This window comes from Aristolochia californica, unplaced genomic scaffold (assembly GCF_029961685.1).
Source record: "Aristolochia californica isolate CCGP_79_NKW_82.1479 unplaced genomic scaffold, dmAriCali1.0.hap1 SCAF_4, whole genome shotgun sequence".
Lineage (NCBI taxonomy): Eukaryota > Viridiplantae > Streptophyta > Magnoliopsida > Piperales > Aristolochiaceae > Aristolochia > Aristolochia californica.
In genome coordinates this window covers 45,468,245-45,482,050 of record NW_027182103.1, presented here as the reverse complement: position 1 = coordinate 45,482,050, position 13,806 = coordinate 45,468,245, and the positions used below count along the sequence as shown (strand labels likewise).

The 13,806-nt window shown below is 35.1% G+C and overlaps 2 protein-coding genes across 2 annotated transcripts; one reads left to right on the top strand and one right to left on the bottom strand.

Moving 5' to 3' along the window:
• Nucleotides 1–1,327: 1,327 nt before the first annotated feature.
• On the bottom strand, nucleotides 1,328–2,554 carry LOC137963995 (NAC domain-containing protein 76-like). Its single transcript, XM_068811251.1, has 3 exons — nucleotides 2,386–2,554; nucleotides 1,964–2,235; nucleotides 1,328–1,837 (listed from the first exon to the last, which is right to left on the bottom strand). Exons 1-3 carry the CDS (start codon nucleotides 2,552–2,554, stop codon nucleotides 1,328–1,330), a joined length of 951 nt encoding a protein of 316 aa, XP_068667352.1.
• A 10,399-nt stretch (nucleotides 2,555–12,953) lies between these two features.
• LOC137963451 (nuclear transcription factor Y subunit B-like) lies at nucleotides 12,954–13,801 on the top strand (the record flags this gene model as incomplete). Its single annotated transcript, XM_068810571.1, has 3 exons — nucleotides 12,954–13,183; nucleotides 13,324–13,547; nucleotides 13,666–13,801. Coding segments are annotated over exons 2-3 (354 nt in total), but the record flags the coding sequence as incomplete, so codon positions are not given.
• Between the last annotated feature and the right edge of the window lie 5 nt (nucleotides 13,802–13,806).

Sequence of the window (13,806 nt, the reverse complement as noted above, 5' to 3'; positions counted from 1 at the left end):
AAGGTCAGTTTGAAAGTATGAGTGTTACATAGTCGCCTCCTTCTAGTTAAAATTATTTTTCTTTAATATTTTTTTTCAATTTATTGTCTTGTATTTTTATCATTTCAAAATAATGCTTAGACCCACTACCTAAAAATTATAGGAGTGTGCCCAACATCCAGGTTGTGTCAATTTTTTTTGTTCTTCACCCAAAACGTGATTTGTGTTTGAGCTACCCTTAAAAAGTGAGTAGTCTCTTTGTTAAGCTCTAAAATTGGGTAGTTTTTCTGCCTTTACAATTGAGCAGAGTGCGTTTTAGATTAAAACCATTTTTTTATTAGTATATGGAGCTTTGTCATACAACTAGGAATGATTTTCTTCTCCCATATTGTTTTTTATGGAAGTTGGGTCTCTATGTTTTTTTTTTTGCCCAACTTGAGGAGGAGAAGTAGAAGAAGTATTCAAACGAGATATTTTGTTCTACATGTTGTGATAATTTTTTTGTGATCAAAATATTCAAGAAAGGGGGAGAGCAAAAGATGAATAACTTTGCATCTATGAATATTTTTTTTAGCAAAAGAAGATTAAAGACCAATAATTTTTTTCCTTGCAAGTTGAAGTTATAAACTCCAATTTGAGGGAAAGTGTTGAAGAGCAAATATGAAAGAGTTTTACATGACTCTCATTATAAAAAATCTCACTGAGGCTGAATTAATATGGTTGAGTCTAAGAAAAGTCTCATGGAAGAAGGTCTTACATAAGACTCTTAGTTAAAGGTGTTTTAGTTATTTTAGTTATTTAATAATTCTAGGACTTATATTTTAATGTTTAACTTTGGATGTAATTAGAACAAGGATAGTTTAATTGTAATTGGAATCTATTTATTTACTCTGTTATAAATAGAGGCTTATGTACTCAAATTACATCAAGTTAGTGAAAGTTTTCTCTTTTCCAGAAATTCAACAATTGATCTACTCCAACTACGTTAAACAATTGTAACATGAATTTAGTCTTTTTTTCTCTTTTTGGGTGTTGTTTACAAGACCGAGTCCAACAATTACAATCCTTTCCTTTCCAGAGACTAAGAATACATATAAGAAATATTTCTAAAATCGGATGACGGTATTTCTATAATGAGGTGCCCAGATATTTTCTTAGGGAGAACTCTTAACATGGAGAAACTAAATAAGAAATGAAATGCCCCGTTGAAAAGGCATAAAGAAATAATCATATACCCTAAGCACTTCAGGTGTATGTATATATATATATACAGATAGACACTTACCTTAAACATTCTAAACTAGTTGGTGCCTAAACATCTGCCCAAAAAAACACGTCTTTGAGTGTTTCACTTGGAATATTTCAGAATGTCAGCCTCGCAGCCAAGATACTGGAAGGGAGCTTTTTGAACAAAAGAGCCAATGTCCAGAGCTTGGGACGTTGAAGAGTTCCATTTGCCAAGGCAGAGCTGATCTAGATTTTGATGGGAGGCGAGAAGCTTGTCCAAGAAAGACCAGTCACCATGAAACCTTTCGTGTTGAACCACTCCTCCTCCTCCACCACCACCACTACCTCCTAGCTTCATCAAATTCTGGGAGCACTCAATGTCGACATTGTTCAATCTGACTGGTGGAAGAAAAGGCGTGACAGCAGATTCGGGGCTCAAAAGCTGTGGAAGATGCATAGAGTTATCGAAGCCGAAATCATACTGCATCTGAACGTTGTGTTTGTGCTCCAAATGAGCTGATCCACTAGGCTTCAAGTGATTAAACTGTTCGTCTTCAGCTACTATCTCCGTTTGAGGGCCTCTTTGAAAGTTTTTCTTCATAAATACCCTGCAAACGACCCACCCGTCTTCCTGCGGGAACAAAGAAGAGTAGCTCTCGTTTTTTAGGTCTTACGAAAGAACAATACTATATACTAAGGGGCTTCTGTGAAGAAAAGGTATCGTTACTGGAAGATGATTTTTGGGTTCTTTTGATACCTGAACTTCGTAGTTATCATCATCTAGACGATACTCGTGCATGATCCAATCAGTCTTCTGGCCATGAGGGGCTCTTCCAGTGTAGAAAACTAGGGTTTTTCTCATGCCAATCCTCTTGGAATTGCTGAGATGGATGGCCTTGTCCCTCCCTGTAGCTTTCCAGAAACCAGCTGTGGTGGCCCTATTTGTCCGGGTCCCAGTTGGGTATTTCTTGTCCTTATGGCTGAAGAAGTACCACTCATTTTGTGGGCCAGACCCAATCCTACATTTATCTGCATAGGCAACAAAGAAAGTATAGTTGCTGAGTCCAATGTGCATCTTCTGAAGACAATCCATGAATGTACTATTTTCAACGTTCGAGCCACGACGTTAGTAAGAGAGGGTGTTTTTCATGCAAACCCTAGAAGAAGAAGAAATTTAACCTGTGAGGTCCCAAGGCTCGAGCTTGTTTAGATCTATATCACGGATTACATCCAGGTCTATGGCTTCATACGCAACTTTCTTTCTCAAGTAATAATACAGAAGCTCCTCGTCTGTAGGATGAAAGCGGAAACCCGGAGGGACTGTGACATGTCCATTCCCTGGCATCATCGTCACTTGCCCTTAATCCTATAGAATGGAAGAAGAAGACTAACGTAAGGAGCAGCAGGAAAACTCTTCCAACTCGTAAAAGTTTTATATATCAATCAGCTCTTCCCACATTCACCCTAAAGATAAATTAAAATGAAAAAAAAACAGAGAACTAAAGATGAATCAAAATGAGAAAACAAAACAAAAAATTAGAGATGAATCAAAATGAGAAAACAAAACAAAGAGTTAAAAGATGAATCAAAATGAGAAAACAAAACAAAGAGCAGGTGGTCTCTTCCTAAAATCAATGAACTGTTTTCAGCTGAGATTTGTCTTTGCACGAATTGAGACACAGATGGAGTAGATTTGATTCATACGTACTTGCAACTGCAGCTCTTGTCTTTAAGATCTCAGTTTTCTGTTAAGCCTAAGATGAGTAGATGACGTAAAGACCGTCAAACTCCAACAATTAGCTCTAAACAGAACAAAAAAGTGCAGTCTGCAGAGATTTTAACTGAGAGACGAAAATCGATAAAAAGCGTATAAGTTTAAGTGAGGAACAACAGTATTTCATGCAAACTTTCGCCAGGAAATTCCATTTGTTAGAACTCCGTCAGTAGTCTACCGCAAAACAGTACTGGATATGGCAAACAAGCAAAAGCACAGAAAGGAAAAGCACCAAGAAAATCGTATGGAAACTAGAGAAGTAAACTCACCAAGCGGAAGAAGGCAAACAGAACAAAAACCCAACTCTAATTCGAAGTGACAATTGAACGAGACCTCTGTTTCTCAACCCCGAAAGGGCCTCACCGAGTCATTGGCAAAATAAGCTCCAGAATGGGACTAAAAAGAGAAGACTGAGGGCTTAGATATACTCTTTACAACTCATTAAACAAGCAGAATAATATAATAAAAATACAGGGAGAGGAAGCTGGAAATATGGATCTATATATTTAAAACGTAAGACGATGTGATTATCCTTTTGGGGCATGAGAAGACTGGGATTAATTGTCCGTTGAATAGGGGACCTACCCGAAAATCGCCTCAGAAGGAGAAGAAAAATGCAGACTTATGAAATTGGATCTCTCATTCTTCCATTCCCTTCTTAAGAGTCAGAGTCCGGGGACTGAAGGAATTTCATCGCTCATTCCATATTCCCATGATCTCTCAAACTACTGAGAGTCTGAACTCTGTTTCTTTATTTTTCTTGACTCTCATACGGTTGGATTCTTTTGTATTATCAAGGTGAGAGTGACGCAAATACCCCTTCATACTCTTATAAACTACCTCAATGCCATTTGAATTAAACCAACCCGATTACATTTTTCTGGTGTCTTGGTCTATTGACTTTTGAGTGCTCTTGCCTCTTCACCTCCTTAATAACCCTACCAATCCAAATTATTTCTACTAAAACCAAGCCAATCCTCAATACTAATACTCGTCTCCCTTTAATCAGTGTCACACTGTAATCAAACTCGGTTTAAGTTAGCTCGGGTTTTTAAACAGAAAAGGAAAGCAGTCTGTTCAGGTATTTTGGTAATTTAGTGGATGTTTAGGGGTGAATGGTGGGAGATGCAGTAGAAGCAGCTAGGGTTCCAGATAAAAGAACACATTGAGGAGGGAGATGGTTATGCACGAGAGAGGATGGTAAGGGTAAAAACGGCAAAATTCTCAAATTCCGTGGGCGAAGCACGTGCAAACCCTACACCCCAACGCGTTTCGAGGTCTCGGTTTCATTAAACAAAACGCACTCGCCTTCATTTCTGACTCGAAGGGATTCTCACGCCATTGTCCCTCTCCTTCCTCCCCCTGGTCAAACACGGAGATCGCATCCATGGAAGAATCCACATTATACGCTCTATACTATCACTTTCTTCTCCAAAATCCGATTCTATCTTTCTAAAACACACTAATGACACAGAATCGAGTGCAGTTAAGATAGTTAAATGAACTCTGAATCTTCTGGGAGCCAGCATGACTTTACAAGGTATATGGTGTCAGCCATTAATTCCCATCTTGTATTTATATAGCTGTGCTCCATGTCCTATCTTGTGTTTATATAACTGATACGCCTACCCTTGTTTGAGTAAAGGCTTGAGTAGGAGCCTTCATAGGATTCCTTTTCTTTCGGACATTTTCACAAGCAGGATGTTATGGTTATTTTTTTCCAAAGTCAAGAGGTTTAGAAGAGTAAATGGGAAGGTTGTTAAGGTTGGGGAGTACTTTAAGGTTTGTGAATGTAAGAAAGGTTTGAAAGAGGTGGCCTCGTCAAGAGTGGCCTACAGAAGAGAGTATGTGACAACGTCAAGGTTCATCTCCTTCTTCCTCGCCTACATTTCTGTGCTCTGTCTCTTGAAATTGATGGGATGGGCGACGGGGCTTTCCCTCTCGTGCATTCACGGTCCCCAGACAATCTTTCTCTCTTTCTCTCTTTCTCGAACTTCTCTGTCTTACCTGTAACACGTGAAGGAATTGACAAAGCCGTCTGTTATTACGTATTGTGACCGTGTTTTTTATTTCCAAAATGGCGATTATTGTCCCTTGCATCCTCTGAACAGAAGGTCAACACCTGCGCTTAGCGGGTCATGCTATTCATCTCATGTCACTGCTGGAAGTGTTTAATTTCCATTGTCTGCTAGTAGTGCGACACTTTTTGGTCTTCTGAGGAAATTTTTGTATCTATAGTCGATTACTGTTTTCAGTTATGTCACCGGAATTCTGTCTGGGGCCAAAAGGTTTTCTGGGACGAAGGTCAGGGTCTTGCCCTTCTTGTACCAGATGATAATGGGAGTGAAGACTGAAAAGGAAATCTACTCTTTATATACCAGAAATATCGAAAACTCGAAATAAACATCATCTATCATTGAATAAATGGAAGTTTAACGGTTTTAATTACGGATTTGATGATTCAGGAAGAGAAGATTTCAGATTTTGGATTAACAAATTATCAGACAAGATCCTAAAGACAGTCAATGATGTCTCACAAATGGGGTCTGCATGTAACTAAGGTAAATAGGCAATTGATCAACAAAACCATTTATATTTATGAACAATCAAAGTAACATATCTGTAAATGAAGCATAATTCGTTGTTACATACAATAAGTACTGAAACTATGAACAACTAAGCTGCACGAAGCTAGGATTTGTCATTTACATGATGAATAAGTATGTGATAATGTTATATGCATAACAGGAACATTATCCACTAATCTTCAACTCCATTTAAGTAATGCTTGACTGTTATGACAGGTTGTATAGCTGCTGCATGTCAAATAATAAAGGCACGTAAAATAACTAACTCTGAGCATAATAAATTGAGATTTCCTGATAAAATTCTTAATCAAAGGCTTATCATCATGATCAGATGGTTAAGGGGATCGAAGATGTTGCTTGTCAAAGCTTGATTGGTATCATGAATATTTTGATAATTCTCTTGACACTATTTTTAAGCATTATGTATAATAGATACGAAGAAATAGGTAAATACAGTGAATAATGTTGTGAAGTCGTCAAAAGCGCTCTCTCCCTCTCTCTCTCACTTCTAGTGATTTGGTCGTATACATAAATAACAGTCCAAATGGCTCAGGAAGACCACTTTATATGTGAGCTGTCATTTCCAAAAGGTGTTATTAATTAACAAACTAATTTGCATTTTCACAATATTCACTTCTTATAGGTGTTACTTTGTTGAAGAGCAAGTATGTAATATTCTTACATGACTCTCGTAACAAAAAGTCTTACAGAACCAAAATTATTATGAAAGGAGGTCTCATAGAAAAGGTTTAAAGGTATTTTAGTTATGTAAGTCTTTTATTTATGTTCAATTATTCTAGGACTTATCTTTTAGTATTTAACTTTGGGTGTAACTAGGATAAGAGTATTTTAATTTTAATTAGATTCTACTTGTTTCCTCTATTATAAATAGAGGTTTATGTACTCAAATTACATCAAGTTTGTAAATTTTTTGTTTTTTCCATAAATTCAACATGCCTCAACCTTGAGAAAATGAATCCTAATTCATTAAACTGACACAACCATGTTATGTTATATAAGTTCCTAAAATAATTCACCAAAAAATGGATTAGTCAACCAATACAGAGTACTCAACACGTATAAGGTTCCACAAGATTTTAATATGATTTTTTAATAGAAAGTTACAAGTATTTTGTCATAAGCCTCATTTAGTTTGACAGAGAGCATGGTCTTATCTCTTTGGTTTGTGAGGAAATAAGAGAATAAATAAAACAAGGGGCAAAATAACTAAAATATCCAAATAGGTGGTATATAATTCATGTGTTAGAGATTCATTTTGTTATATAATTTGGGTTATGTACATAGGGTTATTAAATTAGGCTTAATGGGATGGGTGGTATTGTATTGGGCCCATGGGCCATTTTGTAACAGGAAAACTTAAAGCTTAAATATATAATGAAAGGGGGAAAACCCCCGAATGGAAACCTTTTATCGTTTGTCTCTCGTGTTCGTTGTGTTTGCCGAGAAACAAGAGAGCTCAACATTCTCTCTCGTTTGGTGATTTGGACTGTTCCGTTAGTCCCGTGAGGTAGTGGTGGTTTCGTCCACCACCGTGAGCTCGTTGTGCCGTCAGCCGTTGAGTCCTGTCAGATCATTGGTTTTGGAAACAAATTTTGACAAACAATCCATTAGATTTGAGAGTTTAGGTTAGACTACTTCCTTTGCTTAAATGGGTTTGAATTTGTTTGAGGAAAGTGATGATGGGGAAGATATATATATCTCTCTCTCCCTCTCCCTCCCTCTCTACCTCTCTCTCCCACTCTCAAATTTCAAAACCTAAAAAAGCTGATAGAGTACATTTTATGTGTTAGAGACTCGATAATATCTTCCACACTTTCCCAATGTCATTTATCATTATACAACAGTGTTACTTCAACCTCAAGGAAATGAATCAGTTCCATGTAACAATTTATTGTCATTGAGTATCAATATGTTCGTTCCTTCGATCTAAGTAACCGAGCATGTTACAAGCTATTTTTGTAAATGACATAGATAAAGAACTTTTGATCCTCTTCCATGATATAAACAGCCTTAGTTAACATGAAAATCTTTTGGTCAGTTTAATAACTTAATAGCCTGAGAAAATACAAATTAGATATATTCTATGTATCAATGTTATTCAAGGGGAGAATAATGGCAAATTAGAAAGGTCGCTTTGAGCCCAAGCAGACTGATCGCAAACTTTGATGCAGAATGTACACTTGCCTTTTGAATATCATCTTAATTTGTTGCTTATGTTCAAAGCTAGGGCACTATGGCATGTTTCAATGCTCCGACTTTATGGAAACTACGTGCTCTCAGTGATAAAAGTTTTTTCCCTAGACTATACGGGGATTTCATTAAAGCTTATACATTTGAACTGGACTTAGGATTTAGAAATTGTTGTTGCCTTATTCTATGAAGATGATTCAAAAGTCAATCAAGAATGGATGTTAAACAGGAAAGAACGAAAGCAGGTTTGAAGCAGATTTTTCAAGTGGTATGGGCAAATAGGGTCTTGCAATGGAAAGAAAAATCTTTAGTCATATTGCTTATTGCATGAAATTGGATGTGGGCATTCTATAAGAGACATGGTACTGTCATCAGAGGAACTTTTGATGTATCGTCCAGTTAAGAAATAAGACGTAGCTGAACTAGCTCTTCTGTGAGTGGGTTGCTTTGGCTGTGCTCTATGGTGGGATGGCAGTGTTGGAATTATGGTTTCAAATATATTATTTATAAAATAAAATTACCATGATTTTAGAGGTATGGGGCCCACTTCTAGATGCTTTGTTATTGGATGTTTAGTATAGGGAATAATGGCCAACACATCCCCCTGTAGAGGTAGATTCATTGGGTGCATTGACTGGACACATCCCTTGGACATAAGGAGATGTATCTCTCTTGAGGGGATGTATCTCTCCTTAAATGATGTATCTCTCCTAAGGGGATGTATCTTTCTGAATAGTCATTAGTGCCACACCCTTTGGAAATCTATAAATTCCTCCATGGCCTTACAAGTGAGGCTAAGGCTAATTGCACACCCAGTCTGACTGAATGGGAGCAAGCTTATCACTTGTAAACGAATTATCAAAGGTTATCTTGTGTGCTTCAAGTTCTATTTATATTCTTCAAGATGAAAGGTACGCTTTATTTAGTCTTCTTATTTCAATTCTATGATATATGTATGGCTCTCATGATAAGAAAAATTATGGAGGATTTAATATCTATTTCTATGATGTTTATTTTATTATTATTAGACATCAAGTCTAACAGGCAACTTTGACAGCTACAAGGTTTGTGGATGAAAGAGAAGGAGAAGAATCGAGTCGCAGAAAAATTTCTCACAAAAACTTTTCCCATTAAACTGTGATATGGTCGTTCTATTGTTTTATAGTTTCAATTGAAAGATAGATGTTTATTTTTTGCATGTTTTGTATAGAATGTTGTTTCGTATTTAATCTAAATTGTGCACTTCCTCTGTATTTGAAAGCTGATACTAGAACATGAACTATTAAGATACAAGTCCTGACTGATATTTAGGATACAAGCTGGATATATGGGACAATCACCGAAGCCAAATTGCACCTACATCACTCCCTAGAACATCCATATCAAGATCAACGATTTAAATTATGTAGATTGGGAAGGTAAGAGTGGGCCTCCTTCAATGGTTTGGACCAATGGAACCTCGAAAGTTATTTTTTTTTATAGTAAACAATTAAAATAAATTAAATACGTAATAATGTTTCTTTAGGAAGTGACGACAAAAAAATAAAAACTAGAATGAAGAAATTTCATATTTCATTCATAATATACGATAGTTATAACTTCATGTCTTATATTTTTAGTTACTAGTGTTAGCTTCAGTAAGGAACAAACCTAAGGGATTGCTAATTTTTAGTATTAATTTTAATTTTGTGTGTGTGTATTTATCTTTTCAATTAGTAAAAGTACAAGGTCAATCTTACAATTTATGTTTATACATAATAATCAAAGTATAAACAAAAGTAGCCACATATCAATTACACAGGATAAAAGTGAAAGGTCAATCTTATAATTTATGTTTATACATAATAATCAAAGTATAAGCAGAAGCAATCACATACCAACTACACATAGGATTTTAGGTGGTTCACACTCCTTTTGCAGATTGTTAGTCCAACCCTAATATGTTTTAGCACCTTGAAACTTTACTAAGTTTGGATTGTCCTATAGCATATTCTACAACAAGTCATCTCCAAGGCCAATTGCAATGCAAGTTACATAGGGACTAATGTCACTCGATCGAAAATATAAGACCCTATTTGAATTACTAAGTAATTTTCAACACCACCTGTCTACACAAGGTCTTACAGATGACATAGCAGCAAACTCAATTTGTCAACCCATACTCCTCACCAGAATAACTTCTCTCAAATCCTATGGGCTACAAATAGTCTTACTAACTCAAGGCTTAACTCAAATTACAAGGATCACTTTCTTACAATGTTTCTTACAATGTGGCCCAATGTATTTTGCCTCTCAAAAAGCTAATTTAACAATTTAAGTTCAAACAAATAGGCACACCAATCCTAAGTACCTACTCAATGTAATCAACAACAAAATAGTTCTTAATGGCTTATTTTGAAAGCATTTGCTGCTCAAGATGACTTGATTTTAATTTTTTGCTCAATGTAAATATGGTATTGATTTTTCAAGTTGAGAAATACACATAGACCAACAGAATATAATATTTAATTTTAAAGTATAACCGACAAGTAGTAATTTGAATTTAAACGAAGTATTTTGAAGTATTATAGATCTATTCAGTATATTCGACCAAGTATAATCAATTATCTCATAGTCACGAGTACGAAAATACTTGGATTTGAAATCTTATCCTCAAATATCAATTTTTTTTAAAAAAACCATTAAAATGCCCCCATAAAACATCATATGAATATGTGCAATGTGGTTTTAAAAATAAAGAAGGCACTTAGTAATGCAGATTTTGAGTAGTAGTTAATCACACAACAACTCACATACAATGAATGAGTCAAATTCAATCTTAAAAAATCTTGGCCATATCTTAGCTCTCATAAAAATTGAAAATTAAGTCAATTATAAACTCTCATAAAAATTCATGTTTGGTTCCAAAGGGATTAGATCTTCATGTTATTCGTTGGGTTTTTGGTTTTTGTTGTGAATCAACGTATCTATTTCTCATGTTATTTTGATCATCTCTTTTATTGGAAAAATTTTCTACCAAGTTTTTGTTTGAATAGCTCTCATACTGTTTATAAATGTCAACAAATCCTACTGATCCTAATTCCTAAGCCAAATTAGTGTCTCAAACTAGATGTACTTTGATCTCTCCAATATCTTAGCTCATGCAATTCCTTCGTATTACGAATGAGAGAGTTCATACTGATGAAGGTAAGATATGTTGTCCTTATCTTTCAACCTGGTGAAGAAGGGTGAAGAACCTTGGGGGTTGCAAGGAAAATGATTGAAGCTTGAGTACTCGAAAATGTAGAAGCCCTTTTCGGTCTAGAGATATAGAAAGACTACAAAACAGATTAAACTTGAAGACTAACTTCCTAATGTGCTATCTGGCTACTAGGAGTAGAAAATCTGGCCACTATTTTTTTTTTTTTTTGTTAATTTTTTTTATACAATTGGTTAGTTTTTCATATAAGTTGTAAAATTTTAAGGGATTTTATTGTATATATTTATCATGTCATATACATTTTATTTTATAATTAAATTTATTATTTTAATTTTATATATATATATATTCAATTGATTATTTTTTATAATTCAATATAATAATTTTTAAATTGATTTAATTTTTTTATTAATTCAATTAATATTAAACAATTTTAAAAAAGGAAAAATATTAATTTTAAAAAACTATAATTACAATTTTTTATGCTTTTCCTACTAAATTCAAAATTTTGTTAGGAAAGAAACACATAATATGAATATTATTAAAATACCCTCTACCACCAAATTTGGAATTCACTATAGAGGTTTAAATTCTTTGCTAGTGACTTGTTGGTTGATATTTTAATTTTTGCTAGTGAATTTACCATTTTGCTGGCATAAATTTTACTAGCGGAAATGTGTAAGCGAATTTTGCCAATGATTTTTTTGGGAGAACTTATTTCAACGAATTTTGGACTTTTGCTAGCAATATATTTTGCTAGTAGAAGTTCATTTTCTTGTAGAAGTTCAAAGAGGCTAAAACTTCTCAAAACAAGCTTCATTTTCTTGTGAGTTTTATTTTTTTCATTGTGATAGTGTTAAATAGCATGTTTCTATGTTAAAATAATTAGCCATTATGAGTGGATATTATTTTTGTCCTTTCATATAAGTTGGTAAAAACTAGGTCTAAAAATTATGAAAAACTAATCAATAAATGTTATTTTTACTATTGAATATTTTGGTAGGTTACTTACAAGATTTGGAGATTTATAGCTTTTGGATCTTGGTCAATTACTTTGAAATTTTAATTTTTTACAAAAGAGTGGTTGACTTTTCGCCATGTGGTCAACTCATTTTTGGTTCCTATGATAATATTTTATAAACAAATATAGTCAACTATTCCCAAGTGGTCGACTATCTTGGTCGATTGCTTTAGAGTGGTCAACATCTTTAGGTCTCGTTGTTTGTTTCCATTTCTTACTAAGTCAAAAGTGCTATTAGGCCTTGTGAACTCCTTGTTCCCTCTTTAAATATTTTCTTGCTACTTGGAAGTCGGAAATTTCTTTTAAGGGTTTTTGGGCTGCATAACATACTTATTACACGTCATTATTAACGTGAATATTTGTTATCATCGAAACTATTTCAATGGGGATTTTGAGACCAATATTCTCAACAACTAGAGTAAGACTTTCATTAGACACAGGGAAAAGATTAAAAACATATACTATAACTAGAAACGACTATTTTTCCATTGAACATTGCATTGTTAAGTTTAAGAAATAGAACTATTTACAAATAAACCAAAATGTCCAAGTTTGAATCTAGTCAAATATCACCTTAAGAAATTGAAATTAAAATTTGATCATATAAAGAAGACCTTAAGCCAACAAACACTTGGGTTAGACGCACACAAAGGCTATCCGACTGACCATGCTCAACCAATCCACACCAGTAGACATAAGAGGCAATTAGTGCTCCATATGTCTTTCATAGTGCTCCATATGTCCATGTTGTCATACAAAGTGGTAGTAAATCTTAGAAAAATTAATCGACACAGACGAAGCAATTAGAAAAATTAAGGTTAAAACTTAAAAGGCCTCCAAAGGCTCAAGAATAAACAAACTCACCGAACTTCCCTTGTTTTTCTCTCGAAACACCCTTTTTCTCTCAAAAACGGACCAATGGCTTTATAACTCTTTACAGTCTTCACTTTTGGAGCCATCCTCGATTGACGGAGTTTTTTCCAACCCCCAAAATTTTCTTTTAGAGTCTATCAACTCTACCGATTTTTTTTTTTTTTTTTTACTATTCTATCTTATATACGATACATAAAGAGTAGATTTCGATACCGAAAAGTAACGGCGTAGATACGAGGACGACGCCCTGTGTTTTCTCTTCTTCTCTCCTCGTTTTTTTCTTTTTTCTTTGTAAGATTTCACGTTCCAAGGTAGAGTGCACAGAGACCCATCGAATCCAAGAAACTCGTGCTCTTGGCTTTCTTCAAAAGTAGTTTGAGTCGAAGAGCGAGTGTTGGTTTCTTGATTACTTTCGTTCTTTCTATTGCATAATGTTACCGTACTATTCCAGGGTTTCATGGCGGAAGCCGGCGCTCCTGGGAGCCCGGACAGCGGACACTCTGGCGATCACAATGCGCAGTCCAGTGCTGTACGCGATCAAGATAGGTTCCTGCCTATCGCCAACATAAGTCGGATCATGAAGAAAGCCATCCCAGCCAATGGGAAGATAGCTAAAGACGCCAAAGAGTGTGTGCAGTATTGTGTTTCTGAATTCATCGGCTTCATCACCAGCGAGTATTTTTTTCTATCCTTTACTGTGGTTTTTATTTGGTTTACTCGCATTTCTATTTTTTTTTTTTTTTTTTTTTTCGTTGGAGCTTCTGCGACAAGGAAAATTTTGAAAATAATGCAGGGCAAGCGAAAAGTGTAACAAAGAGAAGCGGAAGACTATCAATGGTGAGGATTTGTTGTGGGCGATCTCAACGTTAGGGTTTGAGGATTATATTGAGCCACTGAAGCTTTATTTGCACCTCTACAGGAAGGTCTGGTCTTG

What these genes read in the sequence shown, in the direction of transcription:
- LOC137963995 (XM_068811251.1), bottom strand. Translation starts at nt 2,554, where the DNA reads ATGATGCCAGGGAATGGACATGTCACAGTCCCTCCGGGTTTCCGCTTT. An exon ending in CGAGCCTTGGGACCTCACAG is followed by an intron (nt 2,236 to 2,385) that starts GTTAAATTTCTT and finishes TTGCCTATGCAG; the next exon opens with ATAAATGTAGGATTGGGTCT. An exon ending in ATGATAACTACGAAGTTCAG is followed by an intron (nt 1,838 to 1,963) that starts GTATCAAAAGAA and finishes TTGTTCCCGCAG; the next exon opens with GAAGACGGGTGGGTCGTTTG.